This window comes from Hyperolius riggenbachi, chromosome 10 (genome assembly GCF_040937935.1).
Source record: "Hyperolius riggenbachi isolate aHypRig1 chromosome 10, aHypRig1.pri, whole genome shotgun sequence".
NCBI lineage: Eukaryota > Metazoa > Chordata > Amphibia > Anura > Hyperoliidae > Hyperolius > Hyperolius riggenbachi.
Window position 1 is genome coordinate 37,228,538 of NC_090655.1, and position 14,818 is coordinate 37,243,355.

The 14,818-nt window shown below is 45.0% G+C and overlaps 1 protein-coding gene across 1 annotated transcript in view; it reads right to left on the minus strand.

The window, feature by feature from the left end:
- CCNJ (cyclin J) overlaps positions 1-14,818 on the minus strand; it is a 43,134-nt gene that overhangs the window by 6,570 nt on the left and 21,746 nt on the right. The window contains exon 4 of the mRNA XM_068258493.1: positions 1,406-1,705. Within this exon, the coding sequence (XP_068114594.1) occupies positions 1,406-1,705 (300 nt within the window). The remainder of the gene's footprint in view (positions 1-1,405; positions 1,706-14,818) is intronic.

Consider the following 14,818-nt stretch of genomic DNA (forward strand, 5'->3'; position numbering starts at 1 on the left):
AATAATGAAAGGATCAGAATTAGTCTTTTTTAAATATAGACAAAGGCATGAGCATGTCAAGTATATTTCATTACATGATGCTGGATGGCTTGAAAAAGGGCAGGAGCCGAAATAGCAGACTGACGCTTTCCTGCAGCATTATGTTTTTTATTGTTTTTGATGCAATAAAGTTTTGAGAACCTTTAAAGACGGTGCAGACTTCAATTTATTTTGCTGCTTTGTGGATCCTGGGGGTACCCGGGTTGAAGGTCCTGCACGTCTGACCCTAGGAGAGGGTATGGCCTATTGAGTGCGGTTCCATAATCCAAAAAGTATTTCATTACTGATAACATTAGTGGAATTTCCCTAGGAGGTTTCCTGCTTTGTCCCCTAAACTTTAGGACCTAAAGTAGGCTAGTGCCCACTAAAATACATCATGGACTTTCATTTAAAGTGGAATTAAACTCAAAATTTCCTCTCTGCCCTAAAGGATTTGCCACAGCATAACCTTTATGGGAAAAAAAAGTCTTCATTACAATTTATGGAAATGCTTAAATACAAGAAAACAAAACCTGAAGCTTTAACCTGGATTCATTTTGGAGGGGCAATGAAAGGGTTAAGCCACAGAGCTTATGAATGAGGAGACAGCCTGCAGAAATCCAGCAGAGCTCTACACAGTTACTGATAAGACAGCTTGATTTGCCTAAACAAACAACACAGCAGCAATGAATATTAAGCAGCTATATGAGCAATGAAGACTTTTCATTCTGTGCTGTACAAGAGTTTGGGTCCACTTTAACTATTTGAGGACCGTAGTGTTAACCCCCCCCCCCCCCTACCGACCAGGCTCTGTTTTGCTGCACTGGGCTGTGCAGGCTTTTCAGCCTCCTGCACAGCCCAGCTATGGAGCCCAGCGATCGGACTCACCTTTTTTTGTCCAAGGGACATGCCGCCTAAGGTGTCCGATCGCTGTGGCAGTAGTTTTTTTTTTTTCAGCCTGTATCAGGCTGTTTCACCCTCCCTCCCTCCTTTCACTGCATTGAACAGGAAGGCGATCCGTCCTGTTCTGCCTCTGATAGGCATCAGCCTATGAGAGGACGGCAATCCCCGGCCAATCAGAGACCAGGCATCGCCGATCTCGTACAGCGCTACTGGAGACCGCATCGCTGTACGGATGTAAACAAAGGGGATTTCTTTCCACTTTCCTTTACAAACAGCCTGCTAGCCGCGATCGGCAGCTAGCAGGTTAATCACGAAGCTCCTCTACGTGAAGTGGCAGGGAGCGATCGCGAATACGCGCAGCCATTCCCTGGGAAACTGCAGCTCCAGGACTTGACGCCAATTGGTGTTAGGCGGTCCTGGGGCTGCCACCGCGTTCACGCCCATTGGCGTGCTGCGGTCATTAATAACAGAACTCGCAATGTACCTTGCAAAGACACTTCCAGGAAATAGTCTGCATATTTTGCCATGTAGATCTTGGTCTTCTCCAAGCACATCATCGGCCAGCCATCATGCAGGTCGCTCTCATGAACAGCAATGGACAAGTAGTAATCTATGAAGTGGGCGGGAGTTGGGAGGCACAGGTTCCACTGAAAGGTTTCAAGCAGCAGAAGCTCCATGTGAAGAAGATTCTGTTTGGTCATCACCAGGTTCATGTTAGTCATACATCCCAGACTGTTCAGCTGGTCCAACTTTGGCACTCGATCTTCTTTGTCTTCAAATTTACCTGAAGAGCAGACATTAAAAGTAAGTAATGGGTGTCACACTTCCCATATAAAAGCAGACATACTGTTAGGCATGCTTATGGCTTGGTTAAGATGTATGGTTGCAAAGCAATGCAGCTAACAGCTTTTCAACCTACTCCAACCAAACTGTATCCACCTGCAGAAGGTGTCTGCAGAAACCAGATGAAGGAATTCATAGGAGGTTGTCAAACACCTACCAAAGTAGTTGCTTTGAATAGCACAGATTCTGTTGAGGTGTTTGAGTCTAGGGAAGGTCACTGCTGCATCAACTCAATATTATCTGCATCTCATTGACCGTTCCTATTTGGGACCAAAACCAATTTCTAGAAGCTACAAGCAACATCTGTGAAAGTCAAATCTATCATGGCAAGTCAGAAACTCCTTCAAAACAACCAGGGCTGTGGAGTCGGTACAAAAATCCACCGACTCCAACTCCTCAGTTTAGGATTCCTCTGACTCCTCGACTCTGACTCCTCTAATTTGCATATTACAATCTTGTTGATTGAAAGTATGTAACATGAAATTCGTCTCTTAACTGCCAACGCTTAGGAATTTTAAAAGATAACTGAAGTGAGAAGGATATGGAGACAGTCATATTTATTCCCTTTAGACTAAAACTAGTCCTTGGTAAGAGTACTTGTAAAAGGTACAAACCGGAACAAAGAACATCTATCAGGCCCTAGGCAATGTAACTGTGTGTACATGTAAGAGTGATGTGCAGGTACTATGCAGGAGAATGAGGGTATTCTTCCTCTATTACACATTCTTCATGCACAATCTGAACCAGGTTTATGGGTGATAGACAACACCTCTGTGTTCAATGTGCACAACATTCTCAGTGGATTCCCTGGGGAGTACATATGTAGTGTATAGTACTGTGTAACAAGGTAAACCCGAGACAGATGAAATTAAAGTTTTATACATACCTGGGGCTTCCTCCAGCCCCCTTCAGGCTAATCAGTCCCTCGCTGTCCTCCTCCGCCACCTGGATCATCTGCTATGAGTCCAGGTACTTGAGCCAGTCTGGCGTAGTGCGCATGCACACACTCCGCCGCCAGGAGCATACTACACCTGCGCAGCACTGTTGCGCAGGTGCAGAACGCTCCTGGCTGTGGCAGCGGCATGCGGCCGGACTGTGCTGACTGGTTGAATTACCAGGACTCATAGCAGAAGATCCAGGTGGTGGTGGACAGCGAGGTACTGATTAGCCTGAAGGGGGCTGGAAGAAGCCCCAGGTATGTATAAAACTTTTCTTTTCATCAGTCTCAGGTACCATTTAATTCGTAGTCACCAATCCAAATTTTAACAACATATCAAATTACTTGATTTAATGAGCAAAGAGAGTGCGTACATTTGGATAAATCAGATTTAACGCAGAATTATTTCCATCTCATTGATCATCTCTATAATGCTGGATACACACCATGAGTTTCCGCGTCGAATGCGTCCGTCGATACGCGTCAATTCGATTATTTCCGAGCATTTCTGAACGAATTTTGATGATTTTTAGGTCGATTGCCATGGAAAGTATGGCGAATCGTCCTAACGATCCATCGAAGCTTGAATCGGGCAAGTCGGAAATAATTGAATCGACGCGTATCGACGGACGGTTTGAATGCGGAAACGCATGGTGTGTATCCAGCATTAGTGACACGGCTACGCTTTATAGTGTGAGTGTGAGTCACAATCAGATGTGTATATCTGACTTTAAAAATAAGGGGACTGCACAAGTAACTCATTTTGATTGGTTTATTTCATTTTTGTGGACTAAGCACAGCTATTACTGTATATATAAATTACTTATGATGACTATTATCTGAGAAATAGAACATTATCATATTTTCTATTTTAATTACAGTTTAAATTCATTAGGAGTCTGTGCATTTTTTCCCGACTCCAGGCACCCAAAATTACCCCGACTCCACAGCCCTGAAAACAACCATCAAAAATACATTCATAGGCTTCTTTTCTAAGGACAGTTGATCAGCAGTAAAAAGCCTCTCAAACTCTCACAACTGCTTGCAGTCCCGCTGGTGCAGAAAGCTATTGCGGATATTAACGCATACATCTGTACGCGTTGCAGGTACAATGTGTAAAAATGTATAATGTACGGGTTAATGTCCGCAATAGCTTTCTGCACCAGCGGGACTGCGTGCAAAGGTACGCGTGGCGGCCTGCCAACTCAGAGTCGGCAAAAATAAAAGTAGTTGGCGGCGGAGGGCTGGAGCAGCAGTGAGGGACTAAGAGGGTGCAGGATGGCTGCAGGGGGCTGGTAGAAGCCCCAGGTAATTGAAACTCATTTTTAGGGGGGGGGGGGGGATGATACAAATCCCGCAGCGTCTACTTCCTACTTTCATAGCAGCAGACATAAGATTAACACTACAAATTTGCTACTCTGCCAAGGCAGATGATTCCTGAGCGGACCAAGCTGAGAGATCAAATTACAGTGGTGATTAGTCTGGCTAAACTCTCTAAATACATACAGGGTGCATTTCTCTAGGTTTTCCTTCTGTCCTGTACAAGAGTTCAGGTCCACCTTAAAATTACCAGTTTCCTGGCTACGTTGCTGATAGTTTTGTCTTCACTAGATTAAGGCCATGTTCACAGTGGTCAGTTGGGTTGCAGAATAACTCTGCCCATACAAGTCTATGCGGCTGTTCACAGTGACGGATCGCGTTATTCTAACTAGCTACATGCAGGCTTTGTATTAAAGGCTATGGCCAGTCTCCATTGCAGTTCAGTCATTATAATGCGCAAGTAACGCAACTGACCACTGTGAACCCAGCCTGAATCACATCTGCAACAAGCATGCAGCTATTCCAGTCAGATTGTGGTCTGAATGCTCGTAGTGTGCAAGTGATTCAGAAAATAGTACATGCAAAGGTAAGCAGAACTGCAATTCTTAACTCTTGCTCAGTACAGAATAAAAACCGAAATGCATGTCTATATTTAGAAAGGTTAGCCTGTTTCATTGCGCCTCATCTGTGACTAATCACAAGTTGTAATTTGATCTCAGGTGTGTCAGCTGGCTGCCACGGCAGAGACCGAACTGATAAACACAGGTTGTGAAAGGGAACCTAAACTGAGAAGGGATATGGATTTTTCCACTCTAGGCCTCTTTCACAGTGCGACGTTAAAATTGCACGTTTGAAAATGTTTCAATGCTGACTAAAGCACAGCAATACTAAGTCTGTGCGACATTCGCAGTGCACATGTTGCGTTTGTGTGTAACGTGTAGTGTTATTAGAGAGTGCTGCATGCTGTGCGTTATACACGTTATTAGCTGCGTTGGACTGTTTGCACATGCTCAGTAATGACTTGCAAACATACTTTTCATTTCCTGTATGCTCTACTGTATGCAACAATAACGGGGCATTAAGTTGCGTTGCGACATTTTTGGGGCATTGCGTTGTAATTTGCGTTGCGACTTTAACGTCTCATCAAAACCCAACGTCCTACTGTGAAAGAGGCCCCAATTACCAGTTTCCTGACGCTCCTGTGTCTCTAATACTTTTAGCCACAGCCCCTGAACAAGCATGCAGATCAGGTGCTTTGAAGTCAGACTGGATTAGCTGCATGCTTGTTTCAGGTGTGTGATTCAGCCACTACTGCAATCAAAGAGATCAGCAAGACTGCCAGGCAACTGGTTTTGTTTAAAAGGAAGCATCCATATCCCTCTCAGTTAAGGTTCCCTTTAACAATATGTCTGCTTCCATGAAAGCAGGACGTAGACACACTGCAGATGTATTACAGGATTTGTATCAGCAGTAGCAAAGAAATATTTTCTTTAAAAGGTTATTATGCTGTTGCATATCTTTAAAAGCAGAGAGGAAGTTCTGACGTCAGGTCCACTTTAAAAAATAAAATAGAGAACAGAGTCCATATTCCTTTCATGGCAACCTCCTTTACCGGTGTGATAGAGAGTAGGATGCTGAATAACAATGTTCTGTGAGTCACAGACTGAGGAACTCCGAAAGACTCATTAGAATACAGTTACATCCAAAACCTCTCTTTGTCAGAATACAGCTATTGAATTGCCACTCAGATATTCTTTTGTATCAACGTGACCTTCTGGAAACAATGTAACCAAACGCAGGAAACGGCTGGATTCCTGAGGCTAGTATTCCGCTCCATTATTTATACCAATCTGCATGCATTACAATTCATTCATTCTATGCGTTAACAGGGAAGGGAGTCATTAGCATGCATTCCATTAGCAAGTGTGCAGGGCCACAGAAATTCAATTAAGAGTGGGGATCGGATTATGCAGGGGTAGACAGAGTGCCTGTCAGCATTGCACAGGCTGCTGAAGTGAAACTGAATGGTGGGAGATATCCTCTGCAGGCCTCACCTACACACCAAGCTCGCCCACAATGCACTGCCTATCATTTAGGGCCAGATCACAATTGAAGTGCAAATCACAATCTTGCGGCTCAAAATGTAGCATTTTTACAGAGATACTGATTACTGTTCGATAGAACGAGAATCACAGCACAAATTTCCCAAAGCAAGGCAGGCAGCGCGTTTGTGACTGATTCAAATCTGCAAATCAGTCCTACCTACCAAAGAACGAACCAGCCCTACCCACCAAAGCTTCAACCAGCCCTACCTACCAAAGCACCGACCAGCCCTACCTACCAAAGCACCGACCAGCCCTACCTACCAAAGCACCGACCAGCCCTACCTACCAAAGCTTCAACCAGCCCTACCTACCAAAGCACCGACCAGCCCTACCTACCAAAGCACCGACCAGCCCTACCTACCAAAGCACGGATCAGCCCTACCTACCAAAGCACGGATCAGCCCTACCTACCAAAGCATGGACCAGCCCTACCTACCAAAGCACCGACCAGCCCTACCTACCAAAGCACGGATCAGCCCTACCTACCAAAGCGTCAACCACCCCTACCTACCAAAGCTTCAACCACCCCTACCTACCAAAGCTTCAACCACCCCTACCTACCAAAGCTTCAACCACCCCTACCTACCAAAGCTTCAACCACCCCTACCTACCAAAGCTTCAACCACCCCTACCTACCAAAGCTTCAACCACCCCTACCTACCAAAGCTTCAACCACCCCTACCTACCAAAGCTTCAACCACCCCTACCTACCAAAGCTTCAACCACCCCTACCTACCAAAGCTTCAACCACCCCTACCTACCTACCAAAGCTTCAACCACCCCTACCTACCAAAGCTTCAACCAGCCATACCTACCAAAGCATGAACCAGCCCTACCTACCAAAGCATGAACCAGCCCTACCTACCAAAGCTTCAACCAGCCCTACCTACCAAAGCTTCAACCAGCCCTACCTACCAAAGCTTCAACCAGCCCTACCTACCAAAGCTTCAACCAGCCCTACCTACCAAAGCTTCAACCAGCCCTACCTACCAAAGCTTCAACCAGCCCTACCTACCAAAGCTTCAACCAGCCCTACCTACCAAAGCTTCAACCAGCCCTACCTACCAAAGCATGAACCAGCATGAATCGTTGGCCCTCTTTATGAACACACACACACACACACACACACACGCATCTGGCCAAACTGAGTTCATATCTCAGTGACTGCCGTTTGCTAAACATAAATAAATCTACATGGACGTATCAGAAAATTAAAAACTTCCAAAATCTAGGAAAAAATAAGCTAGCAAAGCTCATTTCATCAGAGTAGCCTAAACTAAAACAAAACAAAAAAATAAACAAGCAAACAAACACCACAAAACAATCCAAGTCTAAATAAAGGCAACAGGAAGAGCTACTGCAGATTCTGATCTAGTAAAATGTGCTGCTGGGACAATTAAGTGGAAGCTGGGAGGACATTATATTGCTTTCCCACGGACATCTTTCAAAGGAGCAGACCTTTTAGATCTCAAAATACAACCTCATGAACAAAGTTAAAGTGGCCCTCCACTGAGAATAAAGTTAACCATGCTCGATTCAATCATTCTGCTCAATTAGACAGATCCAACAAAAACATCTAATTGGGCAGAAGTTGTGTTTACCTACGATCAACCCACAAGCTATATACCCCACCCCATGATCAGGAGAGGCGGGTTTTGCAATGTTGAGCGCAGCTGATCGGTACCACAGTTGAACAGCGTATGGCTGGCGTCAGAAATATTTTGCTATAGGTATGCATGCAACATGTATAACCAATTATTGGAATATACTTTTAATTGCATGGAAAGTTTTCATGCAATTTAAATCCCTGGTAAACAATGTGCTTTAACCAAATCTAATGCCATATTAGGTTTTTTTTAAAGAGACTCCGTAACAAAAATTGCATCCTGTTTTTTATCATCCTACAAGTTCCAAAAGCTATTCTAATGTGTTCTAGCTTACTGCAACACTTTCTGCTATCACTGTCTCTGTAATAAATCAATGTATCTTTCCCCTGTCAGACTTGTCGGCCTGTGTCTGGAAGGCTGCCAAGTTCTTCAGTGTTGTGGTTCTGCTATGAACTCCCCCTTCCAGGCCCCTCTCTGCACACTGCCTGTGTGATATTTAGATTAGTGCAGCTTCTCTCTGCTCTCTTATCTTTTACAAGCTGGATAAATCGTCCTCTGAGCTGGCTGGGCTTTCACATACTGAGGAAATTCAGAAAAAGGCAAAGCTGTTTGCATGAAGAAAAGAGCAGCATGAAACTTCAGTGCATGAGAGCAGAAGGGGGAAAGAAACACACAAATGATCTCTTGAGATTCAAAAGGAAGGGTGTATACAGCCTGCTTGTGTATGGTTGTATTTTCTATGTGTGGACATACCGTACATCAACCTACTTCCTGTTTTGGTGGCCATTTTGTTTGTTTATAAACAATCTTTTTAAAACTGTTTTTAACCACTTTTAATGCGGCGAGGAGCGGCGAAATTGTGACAGAGGGTAATAGGAGATGTCCCCTAACGCACTGGTATGTTTACTTTTGTGCGATTTTAACAATACAGATTCTCTTTAAGGCCTCTTTCACAGTAGGATGTTGCGTTTTGATGAGACGTTAAGGCCTCATTCACAGTGCGACGTTAAAGTCGCACGTTATAAAATATTTAACCGCAGAGTAACGCACAGCAATGGAAAGTCTGTGCGACATTCACAGTGCACACATTGCGTTAGTGTGTAATGTGTAGCGTTAGTAGAAAGTGCTGCATGCTGTGCGTTCATCAACGAATTAGCTGCGTTGTGTGTGTTGCACATGCTCAGTAATGTTTTTTTTCCTTTTTAAAAATGTTCCGCATGCGCCGTTTTAGTTTCATAGTAAATACATTTATAACGTGCGACTTTAACGTTGCACTGTGAAAGTGTATATGCTTAGCGTTACAGCTGCGTTGTGCGACCTTAACGTCGCATCAAACGCAACACTTTCAGAGAAAAAGACAAAAGACCGAGAGCCCAAATGGTGCGGTATTTCAAGATAATGAAAGCTAAGTTGATTAAAAGTTATACTCACAAACACTGGTTGCCCCTAGGCAACCACTCCATGTGCCGGTGGGGAGAATTAGAACCTGACCCCACTCAGGTATAAGATGTCGCTCTCTGTAGATAGAAATAGGAAGAATCCTTGCCACCATAGGTGGATTGCTTGTAATAAGGAAAAAATCCAGAGGCGCCAAAAAGAATAAAAACAACTAGAATTGAGCGCATGCGCGCGGCGAACTGAGATGGCTGCTTAATCTCAGCGCTGCGTGACACCGGGAAGATTTTTCGCTGACACCACCGCTTCGGCTGCGCTGACACTCCCGCTGCTGGCACCTACTCTCAGGGGAAGACCTGCTGCACATCCCGAGCTATGGCCCAAAGCACCAGGACCAGAACTGGGACGAAAGGGCAACAACATAAAACTGGAGCGGAGGAACCTAAGATGGCGCCCGCTGCCTCCCCAGAACATGAGGCTGACATCAGCCCTGCGGACGAGCTGGAAGGCAACTCGCAAACCTTACTCATAGACAACCCCCCCTCGCCCGCAGAACAGATCACTTTGGATGAATTAAGATCCATCATCCGAGAGGAGGTGACCGGAGCAACGAAGCGGTTAGGAAACGAACTGCTGCACGAGATCAGACTGTTAGGCCACAGAGTCGCCGCTACGGAAAGCCGCCTAGACAAGGTCACAACAGTACTGGAGGGGCATGAAGAGGACATAAGCTCTGTTCAATCTGAGGTACGTGACTTACACAATAAGTGGGAGGACTGGGAAAATAGATCCCGCAGAGAAAATATCAGGATCAGGGGCATCCCAGAATCGGTGCAAGACCTCCAGGGGTTCGTTACAGCACTCTTTCAAGAACTCCTTCCCAACATCCCTATAGAGCAGCTGGAAATGGACCGCGTTCATAGAGCACTTTCCCGCCCCACTCCCAACGGCCCCCCACGGGACATTATACTGAAATTGCACCACTACCTCTCTAAGGAGAAGCTCATGCACGCTGCAAGAAATAAAAACGACCTGTCCTTCCAGGGCTATACCTACCAACTTTATGCTGATCTTGCCCCCGCTACACTAATAAAACGCAGGGAAATGCGTCCATACTTGAAAATCCTGAGAAATAAGGAGATCCGTTATCATTGGGGCTTTCCCTTTCAGCTTGTTTTTACATGGCAAGACAAACAGCATGTAGTACGAGACCTCGATGATATTCAGGACTGCTTTCGCTCCCTTGGATTTTCCCTCCCGCCACCAGAAGCTAAGGAGAAGAAAGCTAAACCTCCAGACAGCACCCCAAATCGGAGCCCTGATAAGTCTACTCCTCCTAAAGAGCAGCGTGTTCGCATAAACCGTTCGCAAATCTTAAAACAACTCTCCCAAGAGGTGTTCCAGAAGGTATCCTGAGCCTGCACCTTTAAACATATGCTTACTTCTTCTCTCCTCATCACTCGCCCTGGCGGCCCTTTGTTTGTCGTTTTTCCTGATGGGCCTAGCCAGTCACACGAAATGGGTTCACTGAAGTTACCCATATGTTCCTAAAGCTACCAGCGCTAATGCTAAATGTTCACTTTTAAATTGACTGTTTTGGTTATGCACTTTCTGTGATTATGTCCTTCTAGTGAGTTTTGGAACTGATCCAGAGGCCCGCGCTAATATGCTGACTCTGAACTTTAGAAGAAGCCACGGATTGCTACGGCTGACCGTTAGATTTTGGGCAATAAGGAGTTATGCAAGTAGACTGCGGGATATATTGTCCCTTAATTTTTTCCCTTTTTTTTTTTTTTTTACTGTGGTTGTTTACTATTGTTTTTTATTATGAGAAGCATCTCTAGTATATCACATGTAACCTCCTTTCCTCCAACGCGCAATGCATTCCAATTACTCTCCACTCAATTGCATATACCTTCATGTTACTGTAGCCTCCCAATTATCCTTCCCCCTTCCCCTCTCCCCCTCCCCCCCCCCCCCTCCCCCCTGATAACACCGGAGGTTACGGTTAATGTTATGGCTAAAGCTGTATGCCTGCACTGACTACCCGGGTTTTTTTTTTTTTTTTTTTTTTTTTTTCCCCTCTCCACAAGGGTAGTGCATACTGTTAATTCTGATATGCTATCTTATATAGAAAAGAATGAATGTCCGATGGATGTAACCAGCCCACACATTCCCCTTTAATAGGTACACCTTATTAAGCTCTCTTATTAGCATTGTTATTTGCTAGATGGCGCGTGAGCGGACCCTAATATAACCTCATATGTTCCCATTAAAAATGAGGCTCTGCACGGGGCTTTCCCCGCAGCCTGATTATCACCGAATACTTGTTGGAGTGCTGGTTCCAGAAGTCAGGCATTTATTGAATTGATAAGTATTATGCAATATTTTAGTATGTTTTTTTTTCTTATATACATTACTAATACTTTATCATTGGTCACACTAGGAGCCTATTACCTGTCCGGCCTTGCTTCACTGAGAGAGACCCTCTTTATGCAACCCCAATCGCACTTATGCATCCCCCCCCAATCTGAAAATTTAAACCTATCTAGCTACCTGAGGACTCGTTGTTGGCTCGGTTACCTTCCCCTGGACCTCCCCTCTGCCCCCCTTCCTCTCCGATGTCACCCCATATTTACAGCGGTGTTTAATAATTTTTATGCTGTATGTAGCCTTCCCGTCTCACACCATGTGCTCCACATTTGCACCCAATGGGTACCATTTATTTGATGCCCCATGGGAGCAAACCGATGCCTTTGAGCATCCCACCTTGTATACAGAGGGTTTCCCTTTTCCAGGAGGCCCTCTTTTCTCTCTTATCTTCTTTCCTCTTTCTCTTTTTCTTTTTCTTCTCCTCACACTGCTTCCCTTTCTTCTTCCCCTCTTCCCCCTTGACACGGTTGGTCTGCCAGACCGGACCTGCACTGAGGGTCCCGCAACTTTTAGGCTGCATCTATAATATGGCCTCCATACTACCCATATAACATGGCGATAAACTTAATTTCCCTAAATGTTCAGGGGTTTAATTCTCCTAATAAGCGGTCCAAAGCTTTCTCCTTCTTCCGTGCTAAGCACGCAGACATCATATGTCTCCAGGAGACACACTTTCAGGTATCGTACACCCCGAAATACCTACATAATACCTTCCCTCAATTTTACACTGCTAATGCTGCCACAAAACAAAGAGGAATTCTCATTGCATTTAGGCGCTCTGTCAACTTCATATGTCATAAGGAGATTAAAGATGCGAGTGGCAGATACCTTATTCTCCTGGGTACCATACAAGATAATGAGGTCACTATAGTATCTTACTATGCTCCCAACACTAATCAACTCCCCTTTCTTAGAAATCTACTAGATCTCATATCCACGCATGCCAATGGCACGGTAATTGTTACTGGAGACTCTAACCTCTGCCTCCGCCCACACCTAGATAAAGATAACCCAGCTCATATAACACCTTCTGTGGCGGACACCCGCAATGCTAAACAATTCGAAAGCCTGTTACAGACTGCCTCCCTGGTAGATTGCTGGAGAGAAATACACCCCATCAAGAGGGAATACACCTTTTATTCCAATCCCCACAATATGCAATCCCGCATTGACCACTGCTTTATCGGTATGTCCTCACTCCCCAACCTGATAACTGCTGGAATCATCCCTGTTCCATGGTCTGATCATAATGCTGTCTCCATTAAACTTACCTCAATCATTATTAGGCAACCGACATTTAAATGGAAGCTCAATCAATCCCTCCTATCCGACCCAGCGGTTGTGGCTACCCTGGAAAGCCACTTAAAGGAGTACTTCTCTCATAATTCCGGTTCTGGGGAAGTACCCGACTACACTGTCTGGGAGGCGCATAAAGCTGACCTTCGGGGACACTTTATCAGCATGGCCTCAAGCAGAAAAAAAAAGAGAATGCAGGATCAGTTGACCTTGGAGCGGGCATATGCTGATGCAGTGGAACGCCACAATGGAGACCCTGTCCCAAAAAATAAACAAGCTCTCTTCAAAACCGAGGAAGCTCTTAATCTTTTCCTCTCCAGTGCAGCTGAAAAACAACTCAGATGGAGCAAATACAAATTTTACGTAAACTGTAACAAGCCCTCTTCCATGTTTGCACGCAAACTGCGGCAGTTAGATCCCCATTTTAAAGCTGTTAAACTATGCACAGGAAACAACACTCACACGTGTAACCCTGTAAGAATTGCTGACATTTTCCAAAAGGGCCTTACGAAAGTATATCAGCAACCTCCAAAAGCTAACGACATACTTAGGAATAATATACTTAGCTCTCTCCCGTTGCCCCCCGTTCTGGAGGAGATGCGTCAAAATTTAGATCGCCCCATCACGGAGGAGGAAGTTCTCCTTTCCATAAAATCACTTAAAATCAACAAAGTACCTGGCCCGGACGGCTTTTCCGCCCTTTACTATAGGAAATTTGCCAAGATACTCTCGGCCCCCCTAGTTAAAGCTTTTAATAGCATCCTAGAGGGCAACCTCCCAGGGACTGAATCCTTAATGGCAGGCATAAGCATGATCCCGAAGCCCGGCACGGACCCCACTATATGGTCTAATTACAGACCTATATCTTTACTAAATGTGGATATTAAAATACTGGCCAAAATTTTGGCAACTAGATTGAATGCGGTTATCAATAATCTAGTGGGACTGGACCAAGTGGGTTTTATGCCGCGCAGACAGGCGGGAGATAGCATTAGGAGAATTTTACATCTAATCTCATCTGTTTCTAGTAGTGGTACTCCCATGATGCTGTTGTCTTTAGACATTCAAAAAGCATTCGACACGGTGTCATGGGACTACTTATTCACTCTCCTCCAGACCTGGGGCTTCGGACCTAATATATTGGCTTGGCTTAAGGCTCTCTATCGCTCACCCACAGCATTCGTCCAATACAGCGGATATAGGTCCTCTGTATTTTCTATTCAGAGGGGCACTCGCCAGGGGTGCCCCCTCTCCCCCCCTTTTATTCGCTTTAGCTATGGAACCGCTGGCGATCATGATTAATCGCCACGAGGGGGTCAGAGGGGTGCCACTGGCTGGCCAATCTCATAAATTATGTCTATATGCGGACGATGTCATCCTCACCATCACGGACCCTCAGGCCTCCATTGCTAATCTAGCTGACATATTGCTTGATTTTGAAGACATCTCCGGGTTAAAAATCAACAGCACTAAGGCTCTCAATGTATCTCTTCCGCCAGCTGATGTCGCTAAACTTCAAGCCTCCTGTGAATTCTCCTGGGAGCCTCTGAAATTAAAATATTTAGGCATTTACCTCACTAGCTGTTATAAAGATATGTTTAATGCAAACTACCCTAAGCTATTCCGTGAGATGACACAATTACTAGAGTGCTGGAAACGTTATGCTATCTCCTGGATAGGCCGAATAGTTGCTATCAAAATGATAATTCTGCCTAAACTACTTTATGCCTTCAGGGTTCTCCCAGTACACATCCCCCCTTCCTTCTTTAGGAAGGTACAGTCTACTGTGCTTTCTTTTATATGGAGGAACTCGGGACCTAGAATAGCTAGAACAACACTATATAGACTGCAGTCTGATGGAGGTCTGGGGGTCCCCAACATAGCTGAGTACTACAGAGCTTCTCAGGTATCTCAACTAACAGCATGGTTTGTCGAACTCAACCCCCCCCTGTGGTGTACGA